The 25,789-nt window shown below is 45.1% G+C and overlaps 1 protein-coding gene across 1 annotated transcript in view; it reads left to right on the forward strand.

The window, feature by feature from the left end:
• ELP3 (elongator acetyltransferase complex subunit 3) overlaps nt 1–25,789 on the forward strand; it is a 100,960-nt gene that overhangs the window by 33,890 nt on the left and 41,281 nt on the right. The window contains exons 8-10 of the mRNA XM_054194709.1: nt 1,287–1,448; nt 4,788–4,914; nt 22,970–23,163. Of these exons, the coding sequence (XP_054050684.1) occupies nt 1,287–1,448; nt 4,788–4,914; nt 22,970–23,163 (483 nt within the window). The remainder of the gene's footprint in view (nt 1–1,286; nt 1,449–4,787; nt 4,915–22,969; nt 23,164–25,789) is intronic.

Below are 25,789 nucleotides of genomic sequence, written 5' to 3' on the forward strand. Positions count from 1 at the left end.
TCCGTCATGACCTGAGGTAGGCTCTGGAGCTTTATTTTGGTTCAGAAGCTTCCAGACATCCGAAGCTGGAAACTGGATGATGAATCTCTATAGAAGACCTAATAAAGAGCTGAAGTTAGCCATCATGATTTCGGTGTGCGATGTTCTTCCAGGTATCAGCGTAACATCTCTCTCGTACTTGAGGTGTCCTCTTTTCGGCGACATTTAATATTAATACTGAGGTCTTCATCATTTGGGACCATTAAAGAGACCGATATTCCTCTCCAACAGTGGCTGTTAATCCTGCCCCCGTCCCAGTTTGGGAATTAGCCAGGTTATCTCTGCAGTTTCAAATGGTTTCAAAAGAAGTTGTTTCCTTTTTCCTGCTGTAGATCTTTTCTCCCGCGCTGCAGTTCTCAGTTATACAACCACCGTATTCTGCAGGAAAGGCGTTCAAGTGAAATGATTCCTGTATGGAAAGGAATATTATCCTTGCTGGTGGTATTGGAGATTATGTTGATTGACAGTTTCCTTTGTGAACTTTGGTTCAAAACTGCTTTAGATTCCTTTTCTCTTTTGTTTTACTCTCTCTTAGGTCAGTAACTTACCATTTGTCATCAGTAGAGGATTTTTCTACTAGCTGGAATACTTGGTCTCTGTTAGACATCCAGTGATGAATGGGAGAGGAGGGGGAAAAAGGTTAACAATGAATTTTGTTTCAGCGTTAGACTTCAGTGAAGTTGAAAGCATGCCACTTGCTCACAAAGGGCTGTGATTTATGGAATTTTTCATAGACAGTCTTGTACGTTTTCTTGTGAGAACGCAGCTGGATCTTGTCCCAGTCCCTGCAATTTATCTGCACACCGTGGGAATCAAACGAAAAGGTACCGACTGTGCCACGCTCTCCCTTTGGTTTGTCTCCAAAACCGAACACGTGTTTCATTGCCTACTCTGATTTCCCCTTTCTCCCAGGTTTTCCTTTCCAGATGCCGAGTACTGAAGGCTCAGTCTGGTCTGGGAGCATCTTCCTAACATGTACAGCTTAAAAAAGCCCTGCAAGGCTGCCACAGTCCAGTTTTTTTTACACAAAGCAAACCCTGGACTTGTATTAGTGTGTATATTTGTGTATCGTTTCATCCATACATTGCAGTAAGGTTGAGGGTTCCCTTGCTGGGATTTTTGAGGTTTTTAACCTGGATTTTAATTCTTGTAGTGAGTTAGAAACTCTCACCTGGAAGGTGTTGGCAACTCTTCTGAAGTCACTTGTGACAACTTCAGAATTTTAATAGAGGATGGATTTTTTGCAGGTATTCAGAACGAAGCCTGACAAAATGCGTTGGGATAACGATAGAGACCAGACCAGATTACTGCCTGAAGCGGCATTTAAGTGACATGTTGTCCTACGGCTGTACGAGGCTGGAGATCGGAGTGCAGAGCGTCTACGAGGACGTGGCCAGGGACACCAACAGGTGAGAAGAAAGCAAGCTTCAGAGCTTCAGTGGCTGCTCACTGAATGCTTTCTGGAATACTCTTTGAGTAGCGTGTCATGACTTGTTTGCTTGAACACCCACTTAACATTGAACGTTGAGACATTTAGCTCACTTCCTAGCTTGTGTGCCCATATGTCTCTTAAGAAAAACTAATAAAATGCGGTGGCTTCACGGATTTCTTTGTGGTATTGTGTAGACCGTGACTTGAGAAAATGGGGTTATTTGTGATGTTTTAATTTAAAATCATATTATTTTCCTGCATCGTACATCTCTCTTTTTTTTTTTTTAAACTGCTTCATAAATAAATGCAGCTTTGAAGTAGAACATGTGCCCAGGGAGACCTCATATTTCTTGTCCTACCTTGAATAGATACCACGCAGCATAATCTGTTGGAGGCACTTTACCAGCAAACAGCGTGTTCTCTGCACCAGGTACCTCTTTCTGCTGAGTATCGGAGAGGAGAGATGACATTGGCAAGTACAGAGGGTGAGCTGTAGCCAGAAACAACGCCCGTTGATGGATTAACCACAGTCATTCTAAGGCATACAGTATCTCTAGGGATTGCAAAATATATGCGCAAGAGGCCGGTGATTTATTCCTTGTGAGATTGGACCTATGGCTAAAAGAACAGTTGTCCTACGTAGGAGAGTGCGCAATACAATTCCTTACTTGCCTGTAAGCAGTGAAATGAACAATCTCTCTTTTTTTTTTTTTTTTTAATTTTATTTTATTGCCAGTCTCATAATTCTGTTCAGATCTTGAAAGAAGTGATTTTTTTTTCTTGGTTTTTTTTTTTTCACTTCTGACACTCGTACAACTTGCCGTCGTCCTGATTGCGTATTCCAGTCACCTACCAAAGATGTTTAATAACCATAATCATACGTAATGACAGAGAGATTATGGTTCAATAAGCAAAGCACATTTTTGTTAATACCTACCTTAAAGGCAGTAGTGCAAAACTGAAAATGTTGGACGCTTTCTTTCTTTCAGAGGCTTAAAGAATCCCAAATGAGTTTCCCGCTGCGGGTTTAGCTGTAGTATTGCTGGTGCATGGAAGTACGGGATGTCGCTGCTATGAAATGGTCGGGCTCCAGGTCTCAGTAGGTGGGAAAAGCCATTTATTGAGCAGTCCAAGAGTTAAGAGCTAATATTTATAGGTGGTACTTTCCTCCTCTAGATGTCAGAGCTTTCCAAAGGAAAAGATCCATACTCAGGAATGCAGCTAAATCTTGCTCTTAGACTAGCTGTATTCATTACTGGTTAATTCTGACGCAGATTGTAAATTTAACAATTAATTTCTCTTCAGCTTTTAAAATCCTTTTTTCATCTCAGGTCTTTTAGAGGTGTCCCACCCTGAGGTGGAACTGTAAAACCTCGCGTAGCTATCGCTTCAGTCGTCTTTGGTTTTCCTCCAGTGTTGCCTGTCACGTCAGAACTGGTACCATAAATCATTCAAAGCCCTGTCTCACTCCTGGCTTGTACGTTTGCTAATGAACCCTTGCTTTCCTGCTGGAGAATCGGAAGAAGAACGCAGTGGTAGATTACCGACTTGATTTCACTGAGAAGTTAATTCTGTATAGAATTATATTTGTAAAGGGTTTTTTGGGCACTTTTCAAAGCCGCTTGTGGAATTCCTGAAAGGCTTTGCTGCAGGCTGTCCCAGAGCAGGGAGAGCGCAGGCTGTTCCCTCAAATATCTCCCTCCAACTTCGTAGGACAATGAATTGGAATATACTTTTAGAGAAGGATAATTCAAGTTTCTCTTTCTTTTCAAATGACCTCATTTTGCTTCTGTTCTTCTTCTACTTTGTGGGGGATGTGTTTTGCCTTTAAACTTTTAATATTTCGCTTGTAGCAAAATGTCAGATTACAACCAATTAGGCTAACTGTTTGGAAATTACTTTCTATTATGTTCCATAAGTCATTAGTGAGGTTTCTGAGTGCTTTTGGTGGCTGTGAGGCAGAAAAATATTCAAGAACAGATCTAGGCATCAAATAATCAAGTTATTGATGCAGCTCAAATTCCACTTCTAATAAGAAAATAATTTTTATTTATGAAGCAAGTCTCCATTTACTCCCCTCAGGCTACTCAAGGTCTTGAGTAATACTGTCCTTGAACAGTCTCAGAAAAACACCGTAATACTTCTGGAAAAAAAAAATCATAAATAAAACTGTAGTCATAAAACTACGTGTAGGGATTGAACAGAGGCGGAATCTTCCAGTAGAGAGGAAGGAAGAGGTCCTTAAAACAAGGGAAGTAGCTGCTCGGTTTGGTTAACGTTAGGTCGCGACAGAAGGCATGCATTTGTAAAGATGCCCAGATGGTGTTAATTTTTCATCCAAAGGACTATCGAGGAGAAGAGTCGTCACCTGCTGAGCTTTTGGCAAGGAATTCCAAAAGATGGGGTGAACTGGTGTGAAAATGGGATGGGAGGAAAACGGGGATTCAAAAGGGAAGAAGGTGGCAGATGCTGAGAGGATGGAAATGTCCACAAATGTCAGTGGAAGAGCCCTCCCAGCTGGGGAAGAGCAAAACAAGGACTTTGTGGGAAGACTGGCCACGTGTGATGGGACCTCCTAGGAGCTCTTTGCAGTGATAGCGATTGCTGTTGTGGAGGCAGAAGGCAGCTCCTGAACTGTGGAGATGGAAGGAGGGAGGAGTTTGCTTGAGGCTAATGAGTTATATGAGATTCAACCTTTGTTCCTGCAATCATTCATGCTCCCACTCTCACTGAGTTCCTGCAGAGCAAGACTCGGTTTGATTTGATGTTGGTGGAGAAGAAACATGGAATCCTTCAAGAGTCCCAGTCCAGCCTATGTTTCGGAGGTTTGGCACCTCTCGGAACTTGAGAAGAGTTTGTGTTTCTCTAAAGGGACTACTTGAGAGTTTGGCAAGGGTGTTGCAGGATGATTTCCTAGGTGGCTCGTCTTATGCAGCCCTCATCCTCCTTCTCCTTTTGCTCTTTTGTTGCGTTTGTTTCTAGTTATGCTTCATTTTGATTGCACACAGTCTTCAGTGCTGTGTGTCCTAGCTTGTGCTGTCGCATCAGCTTCTGTCATTGCTTTACAAATCGAATTTCAGCAGGTTCCCAAAGTTTCTCAGGCTGTGATGTGAGTAGCTGTGGCCTTGGTGGGGTTCACCTGCCACAGAACTAGCAAACAGGACTACTTTTAGCCCTGGTGTAGTTTCCTTTATTAGCAGCCATGTTCCAAGACTTGAGTGGTGATAAATTGGTAATAAAACTCAACCCATCTCAAATCAGTGTATCAAAATACGTCCTTTACTGTGTGATCCTAACCCTCTTTTTTCTCTTCCCAGAGGTCACACCGTGAAGGCTGTGTGCGAGTCCTTTCACTTAGCCAAGGATGCCGGGTTTAAAGTGGTGGCGCACATGATGCCTGATCTACCAAACATGGGGCTTGAGAGGGACATGGACCAGTTTGTTGTGAGTATGGCTTAAAATAACTGGGAGTTTCTAGTGTGTTCCAGCCTTTTCATCTAATGCTGCTTTTCTTTCTGGGCTCAGGTATTAGTTACGATCCAGGCCAGAATTGTTTCTAAAGGACAAATAATTTAAAAATCATTTTTGAAGGTGGAGGGTGAGAAAGATTTGTTGAACTACTTCATCCAGAAAATTATATCCTTGCCTCATGAAAGACTGAGTCACTCGGGTCTCAGTGGAATATAGCTCTTCCGATATTAACTAGAGCTCTTACTTTTTTTTCCAAGGTGGTTTTCTTTCCTTGGATTTAGAATAGTACATGATTCAAAGTTAAAAGCATACTATCTCGGAGGTAGTTAATTGCAAAGTAGAGCGTATAGGTGTATTAGATAGCGTCTCTGTTCTTGGCTCGCTGCTATCCAATATCTGTATCAATGATGTGGAAGAAAATATAAGATTATTTCCAGAGAAATTGAAATGAAAAAAGAGCATAATGGTAAACAGTGTTAGGGAATTAACCACTGTCTGGTAGCATGGTAGATATTTTTTTTCATGATTTAATTTTTTTTAAGTCAAAATTGGTCGTCGTCTTAAAGTAATGCAGAAATTGCAGTCGTGGTACAGGAATCACGGGTATATTTGATATTATTGTATCATATTAATATGATATTTCTGTGCAAGGTCAGACTAGGTGCTTTCTAGCACTAAAAAAACTATCAATGCGATGGAATATATTGATTAGAAGTACAGGCAGAAGGCGGTGGTTTATCTTGGTACGCTGCAAACAGGCACAGCTAGAAAGAAGCAATGGAAACGGCAGCTGTACAGTACGGGAAGGGAATTCTGAAAACCGTGGTAGGTAATTTTTGTGAGGGGTTGTGTGCAGAATTCCTTGAGCTCTTCATAAACGTAATGTCGTAGTTCTCAGCAAGTATGATGTTCGTGTGACAAAGCGCGAGGTTGGCGCAAAGAGGTGTGCACGAAACTAGAGGTGAAGTCAGTGACAGAGCTGAAAATGAACTCAAAATTCCTGCCCCAGACTCTGTTGCTCCTGGATTATTTCCTTATAATGCTGAAGGAGACGGAGGGTGGACATCACATTGCCTGGGCTTTCATAGAATTACTTGGGATGCAGAGTACGGCAAAACCCAAGTCCCTTCCTCACTGTCTCATGAAGTTGGAGCTGTAGTTCTGGGTTCTTTACGGGCCTGTCATTACTGAAGTAATATATAAGCTGGAGAGAATTTGCGGTGGAAGAATAGCAACACTGACTAAAAGATTGAAAGTTCTAACCAATTCAGTGGATAAAGAACTGGCTTGATGACTGCACCCAAAGAACGGCTGTCAATGGGTCCATGTCCAAGTGGAGGCCAGTGACGAGTGGAGTCCCTCAAGGATCAGTACTGGGACTGGTCTTATTTAACACCTTCGTCAGCGGCATGGACAGTGGCATAGAGTGCACCCTCAGCAAGTTTGCCGATGACACCAAGCTGCGTGGGGCGGCTGACACGCTGGAGGGAAGGGATGCCATCCAGAGGGACCTGGACAGGCTGGAGAGGTGGGCCCATGCCAACCTCATGAAGTTCAACCAGGCCAAGTGCAAGGTCCTCCATCTGGGTCGGGGCAATCCCAAGCACCGATACAGGCTGGGCAGTGGCTGGCTTGAGAGCAGCCCTGAAGAAAAGGACTTGGGGGTGCTGGTGGACGAGAGGCTCCACACGAACCATCAGTGTGCGCTGGCAGCCCAGAAACCCCCCGCAGCCTGGGCTGCATCCCCAGCAGCGTGGCCAGCAGGTCGAGGGAGGTGATTCTCCCCCTCTACTCCACTCTCGTGAGACCCCACCTCTAGCACTGCGTCCAGTTCTGGAGCCCCGACTACAAGAGAGATACGGACGTGCTGGAACGTGTCCAGAGAAGGGCCACGAGGACGATGAGAGGGCTGGAGCACCTCTCCTATGGGGACAGACTGAGAGAGTTGGGGTTGTTCAGTCTGGAGAAAAGAAGGCTCCGAGGAGACCTTCGAGTGGCCTACCAGTATCTTAAGGGGGCCTCCGAGAAAGCTGGGGAGGGACTTTTTAGGATGTTGGGTAATGGTGGGACTAGAGGGAATGGATTAAAACTAGAGATGGGACGATTCAGACTGGATGTTAGGAAGAAGTTCTTCACCATGAGGGTGGGGAGACACTGGCACAGGTTGCCCAGAGAGGTGGTGGAAGCCCCATCCCTGGAAGTTTTTAAGGTCAGGTTGGATGGGGCTTGGAGCAACCTGATCTGGTGGGAGGTGTCCCTGCCCACAGCAGGTGGCTGGAACTAGATGATCTTTAAGGTCCCTTCCAACCCTAACGATTCTGTGATTCTATAACCCTGGGCAAGATCCAGCAAAGAAGAGACAGTAATCTCAGGTATTTGCAAGATGTAAAACTTGAAGAGGGAGGAATTATTTAAGGCAGAATCACAAGCTTCTATAGGAGGTACTTAGTGGTTATTATTCTTTGCTGCTTATTCATGATAAATGGCTGAGGCTTTTCCACTGTCGGGTCTGGAGTTGCTCCTGTTTCATTGCGGGAGACTTGAGGAATCTGTTTAAAAGGTGTCACTTCAAGTGATGCTGAAGTGCCTCCCGTTTCTGCAGGCCAGCGGGGTTGTTACGGGGAGGGTAATGCCATCCTGTATCTTGTCCGTTTATGAATGACAATTTTTGCAGAAATAGAAAAGGCAGAAGGCAAAGTTTTCAGAAAGAGGAGACAAGAATGTGATGAAAAGGCTGGAATTGTGAGGGGCGTGGTTAAAAGAAAGCTGGGAAAATAGTTGAGGGTAGAAAAGCAAGAGAAGGAGAAAACAGAGCAGATAAGGTCAACCTGTTAGACTGTTTCTGCCAGAGACGTCTCTTGGCTTTAGGAGCTGGGAAAAAAAGTGTTGACAATGGGACAGTTCTGGAACATGTCGGGAAGGAATTCACACATTATGATGCAAAAGGATGAGAAAAGTGAGAGTAGATGGGAATGAGGCCCAAAGCAAAAGGGAAAGGGTAAGATAAGATGAGAATTTTGGGATGATGGGTTGGAACTGGCAAAAAGAAGGCTGATTGGGGAGCCAGGAAAGAGAAATGCTGAGCAGGAGAAAAAAGACCCAGTGATCATTTAAGGGGGGGAATTCAAGATTACAGAGAGGGTGATGGGGTGAAGACCAGCTCAAGTGACAGCCCTGGTAATGAATTCAGAAACTTCAAGCAGGATTTGCAGATCAAATTTGGATTTGATGCCAGTGAACGCACCGATGAGGAGCTGGAGTATGAGTAATCAGCGTGGAGGATGAAGCCCTCGAGAAGTGATGTGAATGCTCCGGAGTGAGGAAGAAAAATGGGAGTTGGAGAGGGGGGCTGGTGGGGAAGAGGTGATAGATCACATCAACCTGGAGAAGAATTATAGCTGTGTTGTTTTAAAGAGAAGGAAGTATGGGAAAGGAGAGAAGGAGGAATCAAAAATGCCCGTGTTAGAGAAGAAAGAGGCAGCTGCAGAGTTGATGCCCGGCGAAGTGATCACTGTGCGTTACAGCAAATGGAGCTGCAGGGAATGAGGGCAGAGAGGTTGTGGATCACTGTGACATGTTTCGAGGTGGAATGGTAGACAAGAGACAGCTATCCTCTTCCTTTTACCTTCTGCCTCTGCTTTTCTTATCCCATCTTAAATGCTTTGTAATTTATTTTTAAAAGAACTTTTGTCTTTAATAGGAGAAAAGAGGATGAAAACAACCCTCTTTTTTTTTTTCCCAGTGCCCTGCACCGGTGAACATAATAAAAGTGTTCAGCAGTGATTCCTTCTTTCCCCATGATTCAGCTAGATAGCACGTTTTCTATTTCCTACCTTAAAATTTTATATCCTGGGTCTGAGTTATTAAACCAGCTTATTTATCTGTTGTGCTGTATAAATGTTAGTCCATGCTGGTAGATATTTAGACGCTTTTACTATGTGAAAATGACGTGGAAGAGAGGAACCAAGTGGAGAGCATCTGGTGTGTTCTTGCAACACTCCTAAGGTGTTCATGAGCAGCAGTTGTGCTCTTTTAGGCGTTATTCTCCTAGTTCACAAAAAAATATAATCTTCCTATGTGATACCTCTGACTTCCTGGGACAAAGACACCTGCGGCTAATGAAGGATCCTTGTAGATTCTTGGTTTTGTAGTAGTTTGGAAAAAATAAGTCAGTTGCTGTGATACTAACCTCCTGTCTAGCCACCTTGCTTTTCAGACTGGGGAAAGGGAGGACAAAAAGGAACCAAAATTACTTTAGAAGGAGGTCTAAGCACCTTACCTTCATTACCGGTTGATATATTAAATAGAGGGGCTTCTCCTGGGAAGATAATAACTTGCTGATTGTGCTGACTGCGGACTAAAAATACTGGGTGCTTCTTCAAATTGAACAGGTAATTACGGCTTCAGGAGTAACGTTGCTTCTGTCCCTTATGACCTATTGATTTCGGAGTGTTTCCTGCTGCTTCCATCCAGCAGCTAGGATGCCCAGCGGTTACTCTTTTGCAAGCATGTCTAGGTCTTCGAACCTCTGTGTGCGTAGTTTTCCTGGAGAGTTTATTAATATTTGTTCAAAACTTTAATTTATCGATAGGAGTGAGTGTATTAGATGTTTCGTTATAAGTATATATTCTTTTTCATGGTAAGCGAAGGTTGGCTTTTTGCCTGCCTTCATCGTGAAGATTATTACAGTTCCTTTTTTTAAACGGCGCGGATATACTAGTCCTGTGTCCCCGTTACGTTGTGCTTCCCCACTCCTTTCCCCCGTCGTGCCTCTCTGCTTCCCTTTTTTATTGATTCTTTTTATAGCCTCGGAGGATTTCCTTTCTACTTCAGATCTTTCCACCCCATTCCACAGCCGGGAAAGCGCTGCAGGGAGGGAGCGCGCTCTGCTTCCTCCCGCCACCCATGTGGTTGTGCCGGGGGTGTCAGGTAGCGCACGCGTACACACACTCACACGCCGCCGCTTACTGTTGGCAAACGCAAGCGTAACAGATAAGACCGATTCCGCAGTGCCTCACGTAGCAGGTGGTCGGAGAAAATAATTAGAATAATAGCTCGAATAAATCAAGGACTCAGCGGGAATAATGGAATTGTTACCAGAGCAGACACCTCATTCTGTGGAACGCGATAAACACTCAGCTTTGCTCTTGTGGCACGAGAGAGATGAGGTGACTCTAGGGGTAAATGCTTGGGAGGATTCATGAATCACACTTGCCAACAGGGCTACCAAGCAGAACTTCGGATTTAAGCAAAAACTTTAGGAGGCTAAAGAATTCCCGGGATGCTGTTACTAAGTCCTCATTATGTTTCTGCAGAGGCACTGAGTGGCAATAGTGTAATCAACAAACTGTATCTGCTCTAGTATAAATATTATGAAGCCAGTAGCATTTATTAATTGAGAAGGTATTGCTATGTTTGCCTTTATTTTATTTTATTTTTATGGTCTTTGCCTAAGCGTGATTTACTGTTGCTGTTCCTCTTGGTCCTCCGGGAGGGCTGGCTGTAAGCCCATCTCAAACGACCTTAAAGACCCTTCATAGATGAAATAAATCTGGGGAGCAGAAAAAAGGAAAGGAAACAGGGAGGAGAGCCAGAAGATTAGAAATTTGAAGTGTGGGGAGTGTCAGAGGAAGTGTCATAGCAAGTTGCTGGTGGAACCCTCCAGCTCTGAAGGCACATGGGAGCTGGTGGGTGCTGCCCAGGAACATCAGATAGGCCTTCCGTTGCCGAGAAGCCCTTTTTCCTGGCGGAGATCCACGAGGAGGTCCTGTGGCTTCACTCTGTCCATCTAAAGTCTCTCATAAATAAAACGATGAGGGTAAAAGGATAGGCAGCACCACGTAATGGTCAGTACTGGAGACAAGTACCAGGCTGAGGAGACGTTTGGTTCAATTCAGCAGAGCCATTCTTGTGCTCTTTAGGTAAAATGCAGTCATTAAATGACTTAGCCTGGTGAAAATTCCTTGTCTTACAGTCATGTGTCAGGCTGTTTGGGTTGGTTTTTTTTCTGAATTGTAAAATAAGCATTTCCCAGAAATAGGCTAATTTTAGTGGAATGTCTGATGCATCTATGATGCGAGTGTAAGGGATGCGGAGGGCTACGGCCTCCTCGGGTGTGTTGAACAAGAGAGAGAAAAATAATGGTTGAGTCATGCAGCGGGTAATAGGAGCGTCCTTTCCCTTTGCAATGTATTTGATGTTGTTGTAAAACTTTAAATACTGTTGTATCACCTCCAGCTGTAAATAAGGAGACACTTTTCCCGAGGGCTCTCATTTTTATCAAGGAGATGAAATTCATAATGAAACTAATATATTGCACCTCTATCAGGAGCTTTTAATGACTGTAATAAAAGACAGTTAAACTGTTGATCTACATTGATTTTCGCTCTTTGGGGAAGACAGTTATCTGTGTTTTTAAATATAGCTCTGAAATGTTTAGTGGGGTAAATGATTTTCCTTTCAATTCCTGCTAAAGATCTCATTGAAACCCTGTTATTGGCAGGTAGCTAGCATTACCTCTGAAAAATTGTCGTCTCTTTTTTTTTTTTTTTTTTTTTTTTTCCAGGGGCACATTTACAGAAAGAGATTAGGCGGTATTTAATGATCAGTCTTTCAGTTACTAGAGCTTCTCTTGGAGTCCTAGTAAATGTTAGAGCTGAAAAGCTCTTCGCTTTGGAAACAATTATAGTTTCATGAACTATGGCCAACGCCGTGGTAATTTTTATGTTAATGAGAATCGCGGTAGTAAGGAACAGGCTATTTTTAGAAACTATTTTCACAGATAATTGCACTCATACTTCTGCGGATAAAATATCTAGATAAAGCCCCAGTGTGCGCCCGCTTCTGCAGATGGTCGAATTGTGCGCACGAAGCTTCCGTGCTCTTCTCCCTCTCCGGCGTCTTTGTGGAAATAACTTTCCTTTGCTCGCCTTTGTGCTGGCTGCGGCTCTGGGTGTGCTTCCCGTGAAGCAGGTCAGCCTGAGTATGTGCGACAGAGGAAAGAAGTGGAAGTTAAAGCTGCAGCCCTCGGTGTGCCGGCGTGCGGGAGCAGAGTAGCTGAACCAGTTGAACGGTCCAGGTACAACTGGTCCCTTCTCTTCTGCATCGTTTGGGGATCCACGCATCATGCGGGTAGGGTGTCACAATTTAAACCAGAAAATGCAAAGGATGGGGCTTTCATTAGCTGCGTTCCCACCGTACTGCATAGAAACAGTACGTCTTGCGATACCATTAGTATGGACATGATGAATTGCAAGGCTGTGTGGAAAAACTGTATTTATTATGGATCTTCGGATTGCTTCCTTTGCCTTTCTGAATTAGCATTTTGTCTGCACGCACCTTTTCCTCCAGCATGCCAGCCGTAAAAGTTACGGTAATAACAATAAACTACCTTTAAAATAGCCTCCCATTCAGAAAAAGCTTCTGCTAAATACAAAGGTACAATCGAGACCCTTTTTCTACCTGAACCAATAGATCATTTCTGCACTGAACAACCCCCCGACAACGCTGTGTTGCGTCGGTATGTACAGTCGCTCTGTCTAGTCGAGTGCTGGTTTTTTCAAGCCGGCGATCAGAAGTTGTTTGCTGGGGCTCTTTCTCGAAGGCCCCTTGCTGCTGAAGTCAATAATGAACATATGGCTGGGAACCTACAGCCGAATGGAAAGGGGCGCAGGAATAAAGGGATGTGTCTTGGATAGAGACTGCAAATTTGCCAGGCATTTAGGCAAAAAGAGCATCATTCAGTAAAATACGTATTTTAACACAAAGCAGCAGCAGCAACTGCATAACTGAATGCTTGTCATCAGAGTGGATGAACCGTGATGTCCAAATTAAGTTTTTGAGGGCTTAGTTTTTGGTTTTGTGTGGGGTGTTTTGTTGTTTTAATAATAATAAAAAAAAAAAGCATACTGGAAAAGCATAATGGTTTTGCTGGGAACACAAATGAGAGAAGCTTTTGCAGGGCTGAGTGGGGTGGGAGAGAGCACATGGTTGTATCGACGCTCCCTACGGAAAGGAGAGGTCTGATGAAGGAGGATTAGATTATTAAAACCATTATAGAGTTGCTGGTCTCAATGTTTTTTAAGGTAGAAGACGTGCTTTACAGGGATCTGTGTTGCAAAACTTGTGTGCTTGAGACAATGAAAAATGCTGTATTTCCTGTACTTGGCCCTAGGGGAAAGCTGACCCTTCCAGAAACATCAAGACCAGAGTTCTGCGCTTGGTAAAAGTGAAGGTGAAACTTCACAGCAAATTGATTGAGGTATTCTCATGGGTTTCTCCAAAACTGCGTAATAAATGGAGACTCACTTGGAGCACCTGCAGGACGAAGCAGATGGGACTGCTCGGTGCAGTGAGCACAATCTGGAGAGATTTGTCTTGGTGTTCGGATAGATACTGTGTTCAGGAGTCAAAACCACGCTCCAAGGTCATGCTGCCGATGCCCAAAGCCTCTTCCAAATGTTAAATGTCTCTTCTTATTATTGAGTTGTATCATAGCAGTGCCGGGGACTGTTGCAGACTAGGATCTCCTTGCGCTAAGTTCTCTGCAAACTTGGACAGAGCAACTATCCAAGAGTGTTAGACAGGAGGTGACCTGTAGATCCTGACAGTCCGGGGGTAAAAAGAGACCGTGGGAGGGATGGGATGGGGGGTGGACATGTTCCCTCCTCGTCTGGCAGCAGCAGTTTCCTATACCAGGTAGAGAATTAAGGTGTTTATGATGCTGAGGTGCATGGTCTTGGTAAGTAACTCGCTGGACAGCTTCACATCAGTGGACTAAATGCTCCTGTCACAGAATCACAGAATGGCGGGGGTTGGCAGGGGCCTCTGGAGATCATCCCGTCCAACCCCCGGCCAGAGCAGGGTCACCCAGAGCAGGTGGCACAGGAACGTGTCCAGGCGGGGTTGGAATGTCTCCAGAGACGGAGACTCCCCCACCTCTCTGGGCAGCCTGTGCCAGGGCTCTGCCACCCTCACAGCAAAGAAGTTTTTCTTCACAACCTGAAGATTGTGAGGACTCACTTGTGTTAGACGCTCTGGAAAAGTTCCCTTTGGCATGTGGATGTGGGGGCTTTGAGGCTGTTGGGGACGGGAGGAGACACAGCAGCACCTTGAAGGGTGAATCACAAGGTCCTTTTCCCTCTTCGCTCTGGACTTTAGCAGGCAAATCCACTTTGGTTATTGGGCATTCCAAGTCTACACGTGAGGCGTTACAGAACATCCTAAAGTAAGCGTGTAGATTATTCTGTTAAGTAACAACCAAACCCATGTGTTTTTGTTAATGTGTGCTATTGTAATAGTTCAGTGAGACCCATCAAGGTCTTTGGTGATGTGCTACTGACAAACGTCAATATTTTGAATATTTAGGAATTCAAGGACTAGCCAAATGAATATGCAAAATTAATACGAAACAAACTTTTCTGTTTTACCTCCCGTGCATTACCGTGCTAGTCCCTGACGTGCTTTTCCTCTATACACTAATATACGCTTGCGTTGAAAAAATTTGCCGGCAGATGGGTTAAAAATAGATGCTGGTCATTGTCACAGAACTGACCTTCTTATGGCAGAAATGTTGGGGTTTGTGTCACTGTTTTCTTGTCTTGGTATTTTCCCTAATCATATTTATATACTGTATGGTGAAATTTGACAGCTTGAATGTGACAGGAATTGAAAGGATTTTAGTCCGTAGCTGTCAATAGTGAAGGAAATGTATAACAATTAACTGAAAAAAGGTCTTTCCTCCCTCGATTGCAGAGGGAGGAGAGCTTTACAGGTGCTCTCAGGAGAGGTGGAAATTTGGATCATCTGCTTTAGAAACTTTTTGCCCCGTCGTCCTATCTGTAGGGGATTTTGTCATGAGTGCAGGCATTAAGCAGAAATGAATTGATTTATCTCTCCTGTACGTTAAACGTTGAATCAATTTTATAGAGATTCATGACACCACATATAGAGTGACATACGTGTTTCAGAAGAGCCTAATTAAAAATGTTGCCCTGTTGTGCTGTCTTTGTATCAGACATCAGTGATGGGATTTACTGAAGTGTTGCTCATTGAGGACAGGTAACACCTGAGGGACCTCAGAAACACTGGTATATATTGCTCGAGTAGTATCAATATACCATATTTATATAAACCCAAGGCAACTTTGGGGATTCCCCAGGTTATATTAGAAAAATGTTCCAATTGTATTTTAATTCATAGAGAACACTTTAGGTTGGAAAGGACCTTAAAGCCCAGCCAGTGCCACCCCCTGCCCTGGGCAGGGACACCTCCCACCAGCCCAGGTTGCTCCAAGCCCCAGCCAACCTGGCCTTGAACCCCTCCAGGGATGGGGCAGCCACAGCTTCTCTGGGCAGCCTGGGCCAGGGGCTCACCCCCCTCACACCAAAGAATTTCTTCCCAATAGCTCATCTCAATCTCCCCTCTTCCAGTGTAAAACCCTTCCCCCTCGTCCCATGGCTCCCCTCCCTGCTCCAGAGTCCCTCCCCAGCTTTTCTGGAGCCCCTTGAGGGACTGGCAGGGGCTGGAAGGTCTCCGCGGAGCCTTCTCTTCTCCAGGCTGAACCCCCCCAGCTCTCTCAGCCTGTCCTCCCAGCAGAGGGGCTCCAGCCCTCCCGGCATCTCCGGGGCCTCCTCTGGCCCCGCTCCAACAGCTCCGTGTCTCTCCTGTGCCGAGGCCCCAGCGCTGGAGGCAGCACTGCAGGGGGGTCTCCCCCGAGCACAGCAGAGGGGCAGAATCCCCCCCTCGCCCTGCTGCCCACGCTGCTGGGGATGCAGCCCAGGCTGCGGGGGGGTTCTGGGCTGCCAGCGCACGGTGCCGGCTCCTGTGGAGCTTCTCACCCACCAACACCCCCAAGTCCTTCTCCTCAGGGCTGCTCTCCAGCCATTCTCCGCCCAGCCTGAATTTGTGCTGGGGATTGCCCTGACCCAGGTGCAGGACCTTGCACTTGGCCTGGTTGAAGTTCATGAGGTTGGCATGGGCCCAGCTCTCAAGCCTGTATTCTGTGTATTTAAGATAAGTGTCAGCTAAAGAGTGGCTGTGCACGCAGTCAGCACAACAACAAGCTCCAGGCTGCCGCAGGTGAAATACGGGAGAGTTTGCTCCCCTTTCGTAGAGGACACTGCTCTTCCTTATTGTTCCTGGATGGTCCGCAGTGCGTTCACATTCAGGTGGGCTCTCCTGGTTTTGCACCCAGCGTGTATACGATCGCATATACGCACGTGTAATATGTATCATGGTAAATACCATTCTCTTTCATCGTTATCCCACTGAGCGATAAGCTAGATCTAAAACCTTCTCGTTTGTCGCAAGTCAGAGTCTGTAAACAGATGGTGTTCAGCGCAGCTCCCAAGTAGTATCTTGCTATGTTCTGGTCACCTAATAGGAAGTCTCAGGTCACATAATTGGAAGATATTGACGTTAAGTGACTTTAAAATGACCACTTCTCCGCCTGCTGTCGGCGCCGCATTTGACTTCCCAGTTGACGACTGGCGCTTGACGATGTGTGTGTTCCTAGGCTGCTCCGAAGGCAGTAAAAAGGCGCAATTTAGTCTACGCTTCTCGGTCAGTAGGCCGTTGTCGGTATCAGTGAACGCAGATCCTATCATTACATTTTAATTAGAATGGCATTTACAAGAAAGAGGGGAAAATGCAAATTTCAAGTTAAAACGGAGCCACATTTTTGAGCCACATGCTTCTGTTAATGCATATAATTAAACTACTAAGTGATTGTTCGCTCCCTGTAGAGTTGGAAGTGTCATTCAACGCAGTAGCTTTCAAGTGCTACCAGTATTCATAGTTATAAATAATACAGCTGATGGAGATAAGGGATGCTGTAATATGGAGCGCTACGATAATGTTCATCTCAATGTAGTCGGACAGGAATTTAATCATCTGTTTAATGCAGGGACTATAGTAAAGGAACCAATTCAAGAATCGGGTTGAGTGGCACCTGATTTCTAGTGACAGTCATTAAAAAATATGTTTTTATGACATTTATTTTTAAGAAAACCTGACATTTTAGTAAATCACTTTAAAAAAATTGCTGCACTTATCCTATAACTGATAAGATTGAAGATGGTAACTGAGTCTTTGGTCTGTAAAAAGATGAAGTGCAATCCCATAAAATATATATCTTATTTTTTTTCCATTTGGAGTGAGGGGGAGAACTGCAGCTTTTGGGTGTCTTCAAAACTTGTTTCTAATTTGTTCTGTACTTAAAGCAGTCAGTAAAATCAGATTAAAACTGCAAGGTATGATCTTTTAGTGTCACCGAACTTGAAAATGGGACCAAACCGCTGCGTGGTCTCATTATGAGCCCAAGTCAGTTGACCTTTCTGTTGCAACTCTGAACAGATACAAGGGTGACTAACAGCGTTTCTATTTAAAAAGGTTATTGCAAATGCACGTGAAAGTGAAATATTTGAGTTCAGAACTTCATCTCCTGGTTCCGTCTCCTCTTATATTCTGATCTTTGTTTGAGTCACATAGCGTTACATTGACTTTTGGGCTTCAGCTAATGTCTGTTTTCTCGGACAGTAATGACGATGTCATGCCATTTTTAAGACTCAAAGCAATTGATGGGTTGTTGGACAAAAGGATTCCATCACGGGCTTTGGTACGTCTGCCTTGATGGAAAAATCGGTGGCTTCTTGGCATCCGAATGACTAATTTTACACCCGTTGGACCCCGATAGTGGCACCGAGTTTATGAGGTGGTGGATGAATGGATCCTATAGATGCCATTAGCTTTAATAACAGGGAACGTCTACACCAAAGGCATATGCTACTAAAATCAATTACTGTTCTCATAAAACATGTTAGTGGCTAACTTGTATAACCTTGTAGACTGAATGTGTGTTGATGGGATCTTATTAAGATTCATTGTTTGTAATTCACAGAGCAGCTGTTCCTACAAGTAAAGTATGTTTAATGGAACTCAGGTGAAGCAAAAAAAAATTGTGAATTCCAGGATTCTCTGGTTACTCGTTATATTATTTACTGTGAGAAAGTACTCAACTTCTCTCTAACGCCGCATAAATTGGGCAAGGTTATGAGAAACATTATTTTAGGGTATGAAAAAGCCTGTGTTTATGGACCTCCAGATCATTTTAATTTTCAGCTGATCCGAATTGACCTTTTTTTTTAATTACAATTAAACCACTACGATAATCTCTCACGTCCCGTCCGTCGCCTACATGCACAAATTTAAAATTTTACTCTAGCATCCATCTTTATTATACGAGACGTGTTAAATGCTAGTTGGTTCACGGTCTTTAGCTGGAGGGGAGGAAACTTCAAGTACAAAGAAAATTGGTTTAGTGGCTTTGAAGCTGCGTGTGCTTCCTTCTGGAATATTCATGCACGCGAGAGCACTATGCCGCATCCTCAGGTGATTCAAAAAGACTGGAAATACGTAAGGATCCTTTCTCTCTAGGTCATCTTTAACCTCTTAACTTCACGGCGCGTTAGCAGACTGGATTTAAGCCATTTAAGTGGATTTAAGCCCCCATTGAGTTGCTCGAGCTGATGGAAAGCCTCCTGTCGACTCCAGCGACGCTATGGATGGTGGTCTCCAGAACAAATGTTGGTTTAGGGATTGAATTTGTTTTGGCAGGAAACTGTTCTGAACGTTTTTATCAGTCGAAGACACCTTTTAAGGTGTCTAATTAAAAAAAGAAAAGGCTACAATTCCTACTAAAGCTTGGCATGTGTTAGCATTTTATAGTTCCTTTGTTTTCATGAGAGACTTAATCAAAACTGTTTGTAAATGGGAAAAGGTTAAGCCTTTAAATATTGGGATTTACAGAAGCTATTTAAAGTTTACTGCTGGAAAAAGGGGTTTGGAAAAAAAGGAGACACCGCTTTGTTACGTTGTTTGAAATTAATTACTTTTGAAATAATTAAACTTGAGGAGCATTTTGAGAAATAGTTGAAGAAATAAATATGAAAATACGTTGTTTTTTTTTAACGCCAGCATTGCTGAAGTATGAAGTAGCGTTATCGGCTGGCTTCGTATATTGACGTAAAATGTGCCACGCGTACGAAGCGGCAAAATTCCCGTTGTGATTATAAACCTGTACTTCTGACCTTGCCTTTGACTGCTGGGTGGCGTTAACCTTAGTGCTGTGTTGATGCCTGCCTTTAATCTGCAATGTAAATCAGCGACTATTTAAATATTCTGAGTGGTGAATCATACATGCTTTTGTGTTCGGTTCAGTATTGTTGCGAATATTAATACATAACCTTACTAGAAGCCTTTCTTTCCTTGCTGGAGTGGTTTCTTTACCTTCCTATATCTCATTGGGGAAGCATCATTGCTTCCTTACCTTAATGTCTTTCTCTTCTTCAGTGCCGCTTGGCCGTAGAGCTCCTCTCATTAGAACACTCACCGCTTACGCGATTTCCTTATTCCTTCTTTCACAGTTGCTTTGTTTTACATTAGAGCGCCTCTAACCACCCACAAAAGATGGAAGTCCGTCCTTTTGGGTTGTTCCAGGGCAACAGGATTCGGAATTATTTTTCTGACCCTACGCTACCTCATGTGCTCTATGACTTTGGATTGCACGCCTGCTTCAGCCGCCTGCTTTGAAAATGAGTCCAGGGATTTATTTTTTTTTTCCCCTCCTCTTTGCATCTTGAGCATCAGACACACACCAGGGCCAGCACAGAAGAGGTGGTAAGAGTGGTCGTAGAATCATAGAATGGTTTGGGTTGGAAGGGACCTTAAAGATCAGGCAGTCCCACCCCCTGCCCTGGGCAGGGACACCTCCCACCAGCCCAGGTTGCTCCAAGCCCCGTCCAACCTGGCCTTGAGCCCCTCCAGGGATGGGGCAGCCACAGCTTCTCTGGGCAGCCTGGGCCAGGGGCTCACCCCCCTCACACCAAAGAATTTCTTCCTCATATCTCATCTAAATCTCCCCTCTTTCAGTTTAAAACCATTCCCCTTTGCCCTGTCACTACAATGTCTACCTTCTCTGACAGCCGCCAGCGACAGTATTGACCTGTAAAGTCAAACTGAGCCATGGGGGCAGAAGGGAGGACACACCCTTCCAAGAGATGCATTAAGCAGACATAATGGTTCGCTGCTTGACACGTGGGGGCAGATCCTGCTTCTGACCCTACTTACTTGCTGGGAGTTGGACTCGATAGTCCTTATGGGTCCCTTCCAACTGGAGATGCTCTACGATTCACCAGTGGTGTTCAACAGACCACCCCGAAACACTGGAGCAAAAGAAAAGCGCTGTCCCCAAAAGGCATGTTGGGTTCTCTCACATCAGTGAGGTGAGTCATCCTGGTCAAGGGTCCATCAGGAATCGGCACTGGCACTAGACTGGGAGCAGGGCGGCGTGGCTGGAAGCATGGGCAGGGCAGGGAGCCATCACATCTGTTGCCTGTGGAGCCGCAGCACGAACCAGCCTCTGAATAAGCCATTTATGTCCAATCCTCAGAGGTGGGGATGATGATTTTATTATTTCAGGGAGCTGGCAAGATAAGTACGTTTTTTCATCTCGTGGTGGTGATGTGAAATTCATGACGAACAGGAGTGTTTAAAGAGCACATAAACAAACCTGCAGAAAGGAGGAGACCAACCTTGCATCTATGCACGCTTCAGAGTGACCACCTAGACACCGGCGTTCAGAGTCATCTGTCTTTATCTGCCTTTGTCCAACTTCTTTGTAAACCATTTACTGTACAGCTTAATGGGATACAAGGGGTGTTACCCCTCTGGGATGGTTGGTCTTGTGTCTTGGATGCTCTTTGAGGAGAAATGAGTTAGATATCCCTCCTGAAGGCTGAGGCTAGAGAATGTGGGTCTCGCTTTCTGCGTGAGCCAAATTGTTTAGCAGTTCTGTGACGAGGTGAACGCAACGAGGCTGTGCCTGGACGGGGTTCTCTCAGCACAACGGTTTTGCAGAGCTGCAGGTTACTCGAGTCAGTGAGTTGATCCGAGTTAAAACAACACCACAAAATGTAAAAGCGGTACCTCCCCATTGTGTTGTTTTTTTCTTTATGGGGCCATGCGGGACGTGCTGCTCCTTATGCTGGCAGTGCTGCTGGGACGGGGATGGCTGAAGCTTCATCAGACCATGAATGCAGGATTTGACAGTTAATTTTCCAGCAGCAGCGTGGGCTTTATCCACGGTCCAGATCTTGTTTTGTCTCTTAAGCTCAGTTGTCCCTGTCTCTGTTTGTGAGGATGCGTGTGAATGGCTCAGGAGGCTGGTCTGCCTGGAAAAGAAAAAAACTGGTTACTTTTTCCAGCGGGATTAGCTCTCTGGCCCGTTTTTCTCCGTCGCGGCAGAGCAGGGAGGGTGGCACAGGAGCGTGGGCATGCAGGGCAGAGGACGCTGGGGCCGGCCCCAGGCTTAGGCAGGGATTCTGCCAGAAATGGCCTGGGCTGATGTGGTCCTGCCGTTTCTCTGACCTTGCTCGTCTCTTCCCGTCCTTGTGCTGGATCTACTGTGCCTTTGAGTCCAAGCAGAGAAGGCTCCGGGGAGACCTTATAGCAGCCTTCTAGTCCCTGAAGGGGGCCTACAGGAGGGATGGGGAGGGACTCTGGATCATGACTGGAGTGACAGGACAAGGGGGAATGGTTTTAAACAAAGACGGGAGATTTAGATGAGATTATTAGGAAGAAATTCTTTGGTGTGAGGGGGGTGAGCCCCTGGCCCAGGTTGCCCAGAGAAGCTGTGGCTGCCCCATCCCTGGAGGGGTTCAAGGCCAGGTTGGCCGGGGCTTGGAGCAACCTGGGCTGGTGGGAGGTGTCCCTGCCCAGGGCAGGGGGTGGCACTGGGTGAGCTTTAAGGTCCCTTCCAATCACCATTCTGTGATTCTATGATTTTGGTGTGCTTAAGCTGGCAGCAAACCATTTCCTGCTTTTTATTGTGTCGAAGTCTGGGTTTGTGAAGCCGAGGGAGCCAACAAACCGCTTAGTGCTGCCCAGGGTGGAGGTCCTGCTCCCAGCAGGCTGCTGATGGCACTTTATTCCGACATCGGGGTTCACTGGAGTGCTCCAGGAGCTGGTTTAACACACAGCAGTGGTTGGAAACGTAGCAAAATGTCTGAGTGGGTCTGAGCCACGTGGATGTGTTGAAGCACTTCAGCAGAGTGATGGTGGTGAGTCCCAAAGCTGGCGTGGCAACTGGTGGGACCACAGTATGCCATTAACTCAGCTTAACAAACTTACATTATTTCTTTTTTTATTACTATGAGAATACCATGCTGCAGAGGGATCACGTGGTGGATTTCAAGTGTGCAACAGTCCGATCCAGTATTAGATCTGGCCCGTGGATTCTATTATAACGAGAGCCATGTCATCACTTAAGTCAGTTTAGCGGTTGCTTTGTTCGGAGTGCCTTGCCTGGTTGTTGATTTTAGGTTTTTTTTTTTAATACGTGATTTTATTTTAATTGTCACTACTGAAATTTCATCTGCGAAAAAAACCAAAGCGATTGTTTTGTAATGTGAGCTAGTGCTGCTCAGTTTGCAGTTCTGTGCTGGGATTTAGTCATAGAAGTTAGCAGGAGATACGTTTTGTCCTCCCGTTCGCCGGGATTGTTCGGAACATCATTGTAGAATAAATCTGTTTTTCTTCATTGCTATTCAAATGATGTGTCCCAGACACATTGATTAATCTCTAAATGTGGTCTGCTGAGATTGAAGATAAGTACACTCATTTCTATTGTTCTAATTCTGAGCAGAGTCTGTTACAATAAATGGTGTGATATCTATTGAATTCATGCTGAAAGGTAGAAGTAATGTACAGATTTGATTCGTAGCATTCTCACATGGATTCTTTTTCTTTAGTGGCCTTCTCTTTAAATCTAGAACATGCTCTTTTATTTCAAAAAATGTCGTAAACACATAAATACTGGCAACTCAATGTAAGCCAGTAATTCTTAAAACGTACTTACAATTGTGTTTTACAAAATCTGTCTTGAAATTCATTTTGCTAGACCGCTGAAGCCCCAGGAAATGTAGTTTGTTTTTCCCTGACTCACATTTTTTTTTTGGTTCTGTTTTTGCAGGAGTTTTTTGAGAATCCTGCTTTTCGCCCAGACGGCATGAAGCTCTATCCGACACTAGTGATCCGCGGCACTGGTCTCTACGAGCTCTGGAAGACTGGAAGATACAAGAGCTACCCCCCCAGCACTCTTGTGGATCTGGTGGCCAGAATCCTGGCCCTTGTCCCACCGTGGACACGTGTGTACCGTGTTCAGAGGTAATTTTCTGTGGTGGGTCTTATATATTGATTTACTGCACTTGGAGGGATTCTTACTTTAATTACAGCAAGGTCTCACTCAGCCTTTTATTGTTTTTCGGCCTTAATTGTTAATGCGCTAAAGATTTTTTAAAACTGCTTCCTTTCTATTCATAATGGGAAACGCCAAGTAGAACAAGAAGCTATTTAAATTGAACTGCCTCTCTAATGCACCCAGAAACTTCAAGATTTCTGGAGGACTCGCTTTCGTTGCCAGTCAGACGAGAGCATAGGATGTGGCATACGTAGGACTTTAATGATATTGATGGATAATTGCCTCTTGACTGTGGGTGAAGTTTCCTATATTTATTGCAGGAGCTGCAAGGTGTGTCATTTTTCTTGGCTATAGAGACTTCCTTTCTTTCCCCGTGGGTGTTGCAGGGTTTTCATAAATGTACGATGGTCGTGCCGTTGTTTCCAACACTCACCTCCCAGGACGGTAGATAATACTTCCGTTTAGCACTGTATTTTCAGTGTGGGGTCTTCCTTGGGTTAATTTGCTTCTGTTATCTCCTACCTCTGACTGATACTAGGAAGGGAGGCTAGAGCGTACTTGCCTATTTTTGCATGTGCAGACAATACCCAGTTGGCTTCCAGCTCCACGAGCTGGAAACGGTGCCAATGCCTAGCTCTCCAAGAGCATGCAGAATGAGGAAGCCTTGTGCATTAGACATCACCTGCCTGGGCTTCTCTAAGGCATTTGATTTTGTGCCCTATCAGAAATATGATGGAGCAGAGATAGGCTGAGAAACATGGTAGAGAAGAAGGTGGCTGTAGGCAAGAAACACAAGGTGGCTTTGACAAAGTCCAAAGGTATGGACTCAGGTTTATTAGTGGAGTTTCTCAAACGTCCATTCAAAATCTGATCTTGCTCCAAATTGTATTTATGTACGACGACACAAAAAGTTATAGGGCACTGAGGAAACCTTGCAGGGCTGGGAAGCATCGTTGACAGAGAGAGGATGCACCAGTAGATCTAGTGGTGGTGAAGCTGGAGTGGTAAGGGTGGGATGAGATGCAGTTCAGGGAAGTTTGAGGGAGGTCAAACTCAGAGGGAGTTTTTCTGTGGACCATGAGACCACCACGTGAAAATAGCGGAGGAGCAAAAGTTCTTAGCGTCTGGTGGATGCAGCCATGAAAAGCATTTTTTTTCAGGAAAACTCTTCTTAGAGATGAAAGTATTAACGCAGCAGCCAGACAAGGCTTTGGTAAGACCTTGTCTGGAATAATCCCCATCTTCAAGAAAATGAACTGTGGAAATATGTGCAGAAGAGCATCAGTCTTCTGCTTGAAGGATAGATGTGGGCATAAATGACCTCTGCAAATCAATGAGAGAAGGAAAATAACCTTCTAAGAAATAGGAACGTTGATTTGGACAGAAAACAAGAAAATAAGAAGTAGTCTTGCATAAAACCAGGCAGGAAGCTGGGAATTTTTGGTCAAGACTGAGATTATGGAGTAGCTTTCCGAAGTTACCAAAGACGAGGAGAAGCTAAACGTGAGTATGGTGAAGATTGATTAGGTTTCTGAATGTGATTGTGATCCATCAGTCTGTAGTAACCGAGACGCCGTTTCAGTGACCAGGAGACCTGTTCTTCAGATCTTTGTTACTGTGAGAAACTGATGGCTGTAGCTGAACTCTGAGAAGAAGGATGTAATGCTGGTGAAGGTGGCAAACCACGGCTTATGGGCAATTTCACCTTGACATTATCAAGTAGAAATTCCCCCCAGACTTTTCACATCGTAGAATCATAGAATCACAGAATTGTTAGGGTTGGAAGGGACCTTAAAGATCATCCAGTTCCAACCCCCTGCCCTGGGCAGGGACACCTCCCACTAGATCAGGTTGCTCCGAACCCCGTCCAACGTGGTCTTGAACACTTCCATCACTTGTAGAAGCGTTATTAAAGGCAAACTCCTACCTTTTCTCCGTGCACATCTTCTTCCTCATCGATTCCACTCTAGACACAATGGATCATTCATTCATGGTGCTATCTAAACCGAAGAGGTTTATTCTTAGAGGACAGCCTGAATTTGTAGCCTAGCAGGTCTCCTTCTAAGGAACATGGGCCTGGAAAAGTCTCTGCTTGGTGTGCTCATTTGCCTGAGCTTGACTATGATTTCAGGCCAAGTGCAAGGTCCTGCACCTGGGTCACGGCAATCCCAGGCACAAATACAGGTTGGGCGGAGAATGGATGGAGAGCAGCCCTGAGGAGAAGGACTTGGGGGTGCTGGTGGACGAGAAGCTCAACATGAGCAGGCAATGAGCACTTGCAGCCCAGAAAGCCAACAGCATCCTGGGCTGCATCCCCAGCAGCGTGGGCAGCAGGGCGAGGGGGGGATTCTGCCCCTCTGCTGCGCTCGGGGGAGACCCCGCCTCGAGTACTGTGTCCAGCTCTGGAGTCCTCAGCACAAGAAGGACACGGAGCTGTTGGAACAGGGCCAGAGGAGGCCACGAAGGTGATCAGAGGGCTGGAGCCCCTGTGCTGTGAGGACAGGCTGAGAGAGTTGGGGACGTTCAGCCTGGAGAAGAGAAGGCTCCGCGGAGACCTAATAGTGGCCTTCCAGTACCTGAAGGGGGCCTACA

This window comes from Rissa tridactyla, chromosome 3 (assembly GCF_028500815.1).
Source record: "Rissa tridactyla isolate bRisTri1 chromosome 3, bRisTri1.patW.cur.20221130, whole genome shotgun sequence".
NCBI lineage: Eukaryota > Metazoa > Chordata > Aves > Charadriiformes > Laridae > Rissa > Rissa tridactyla.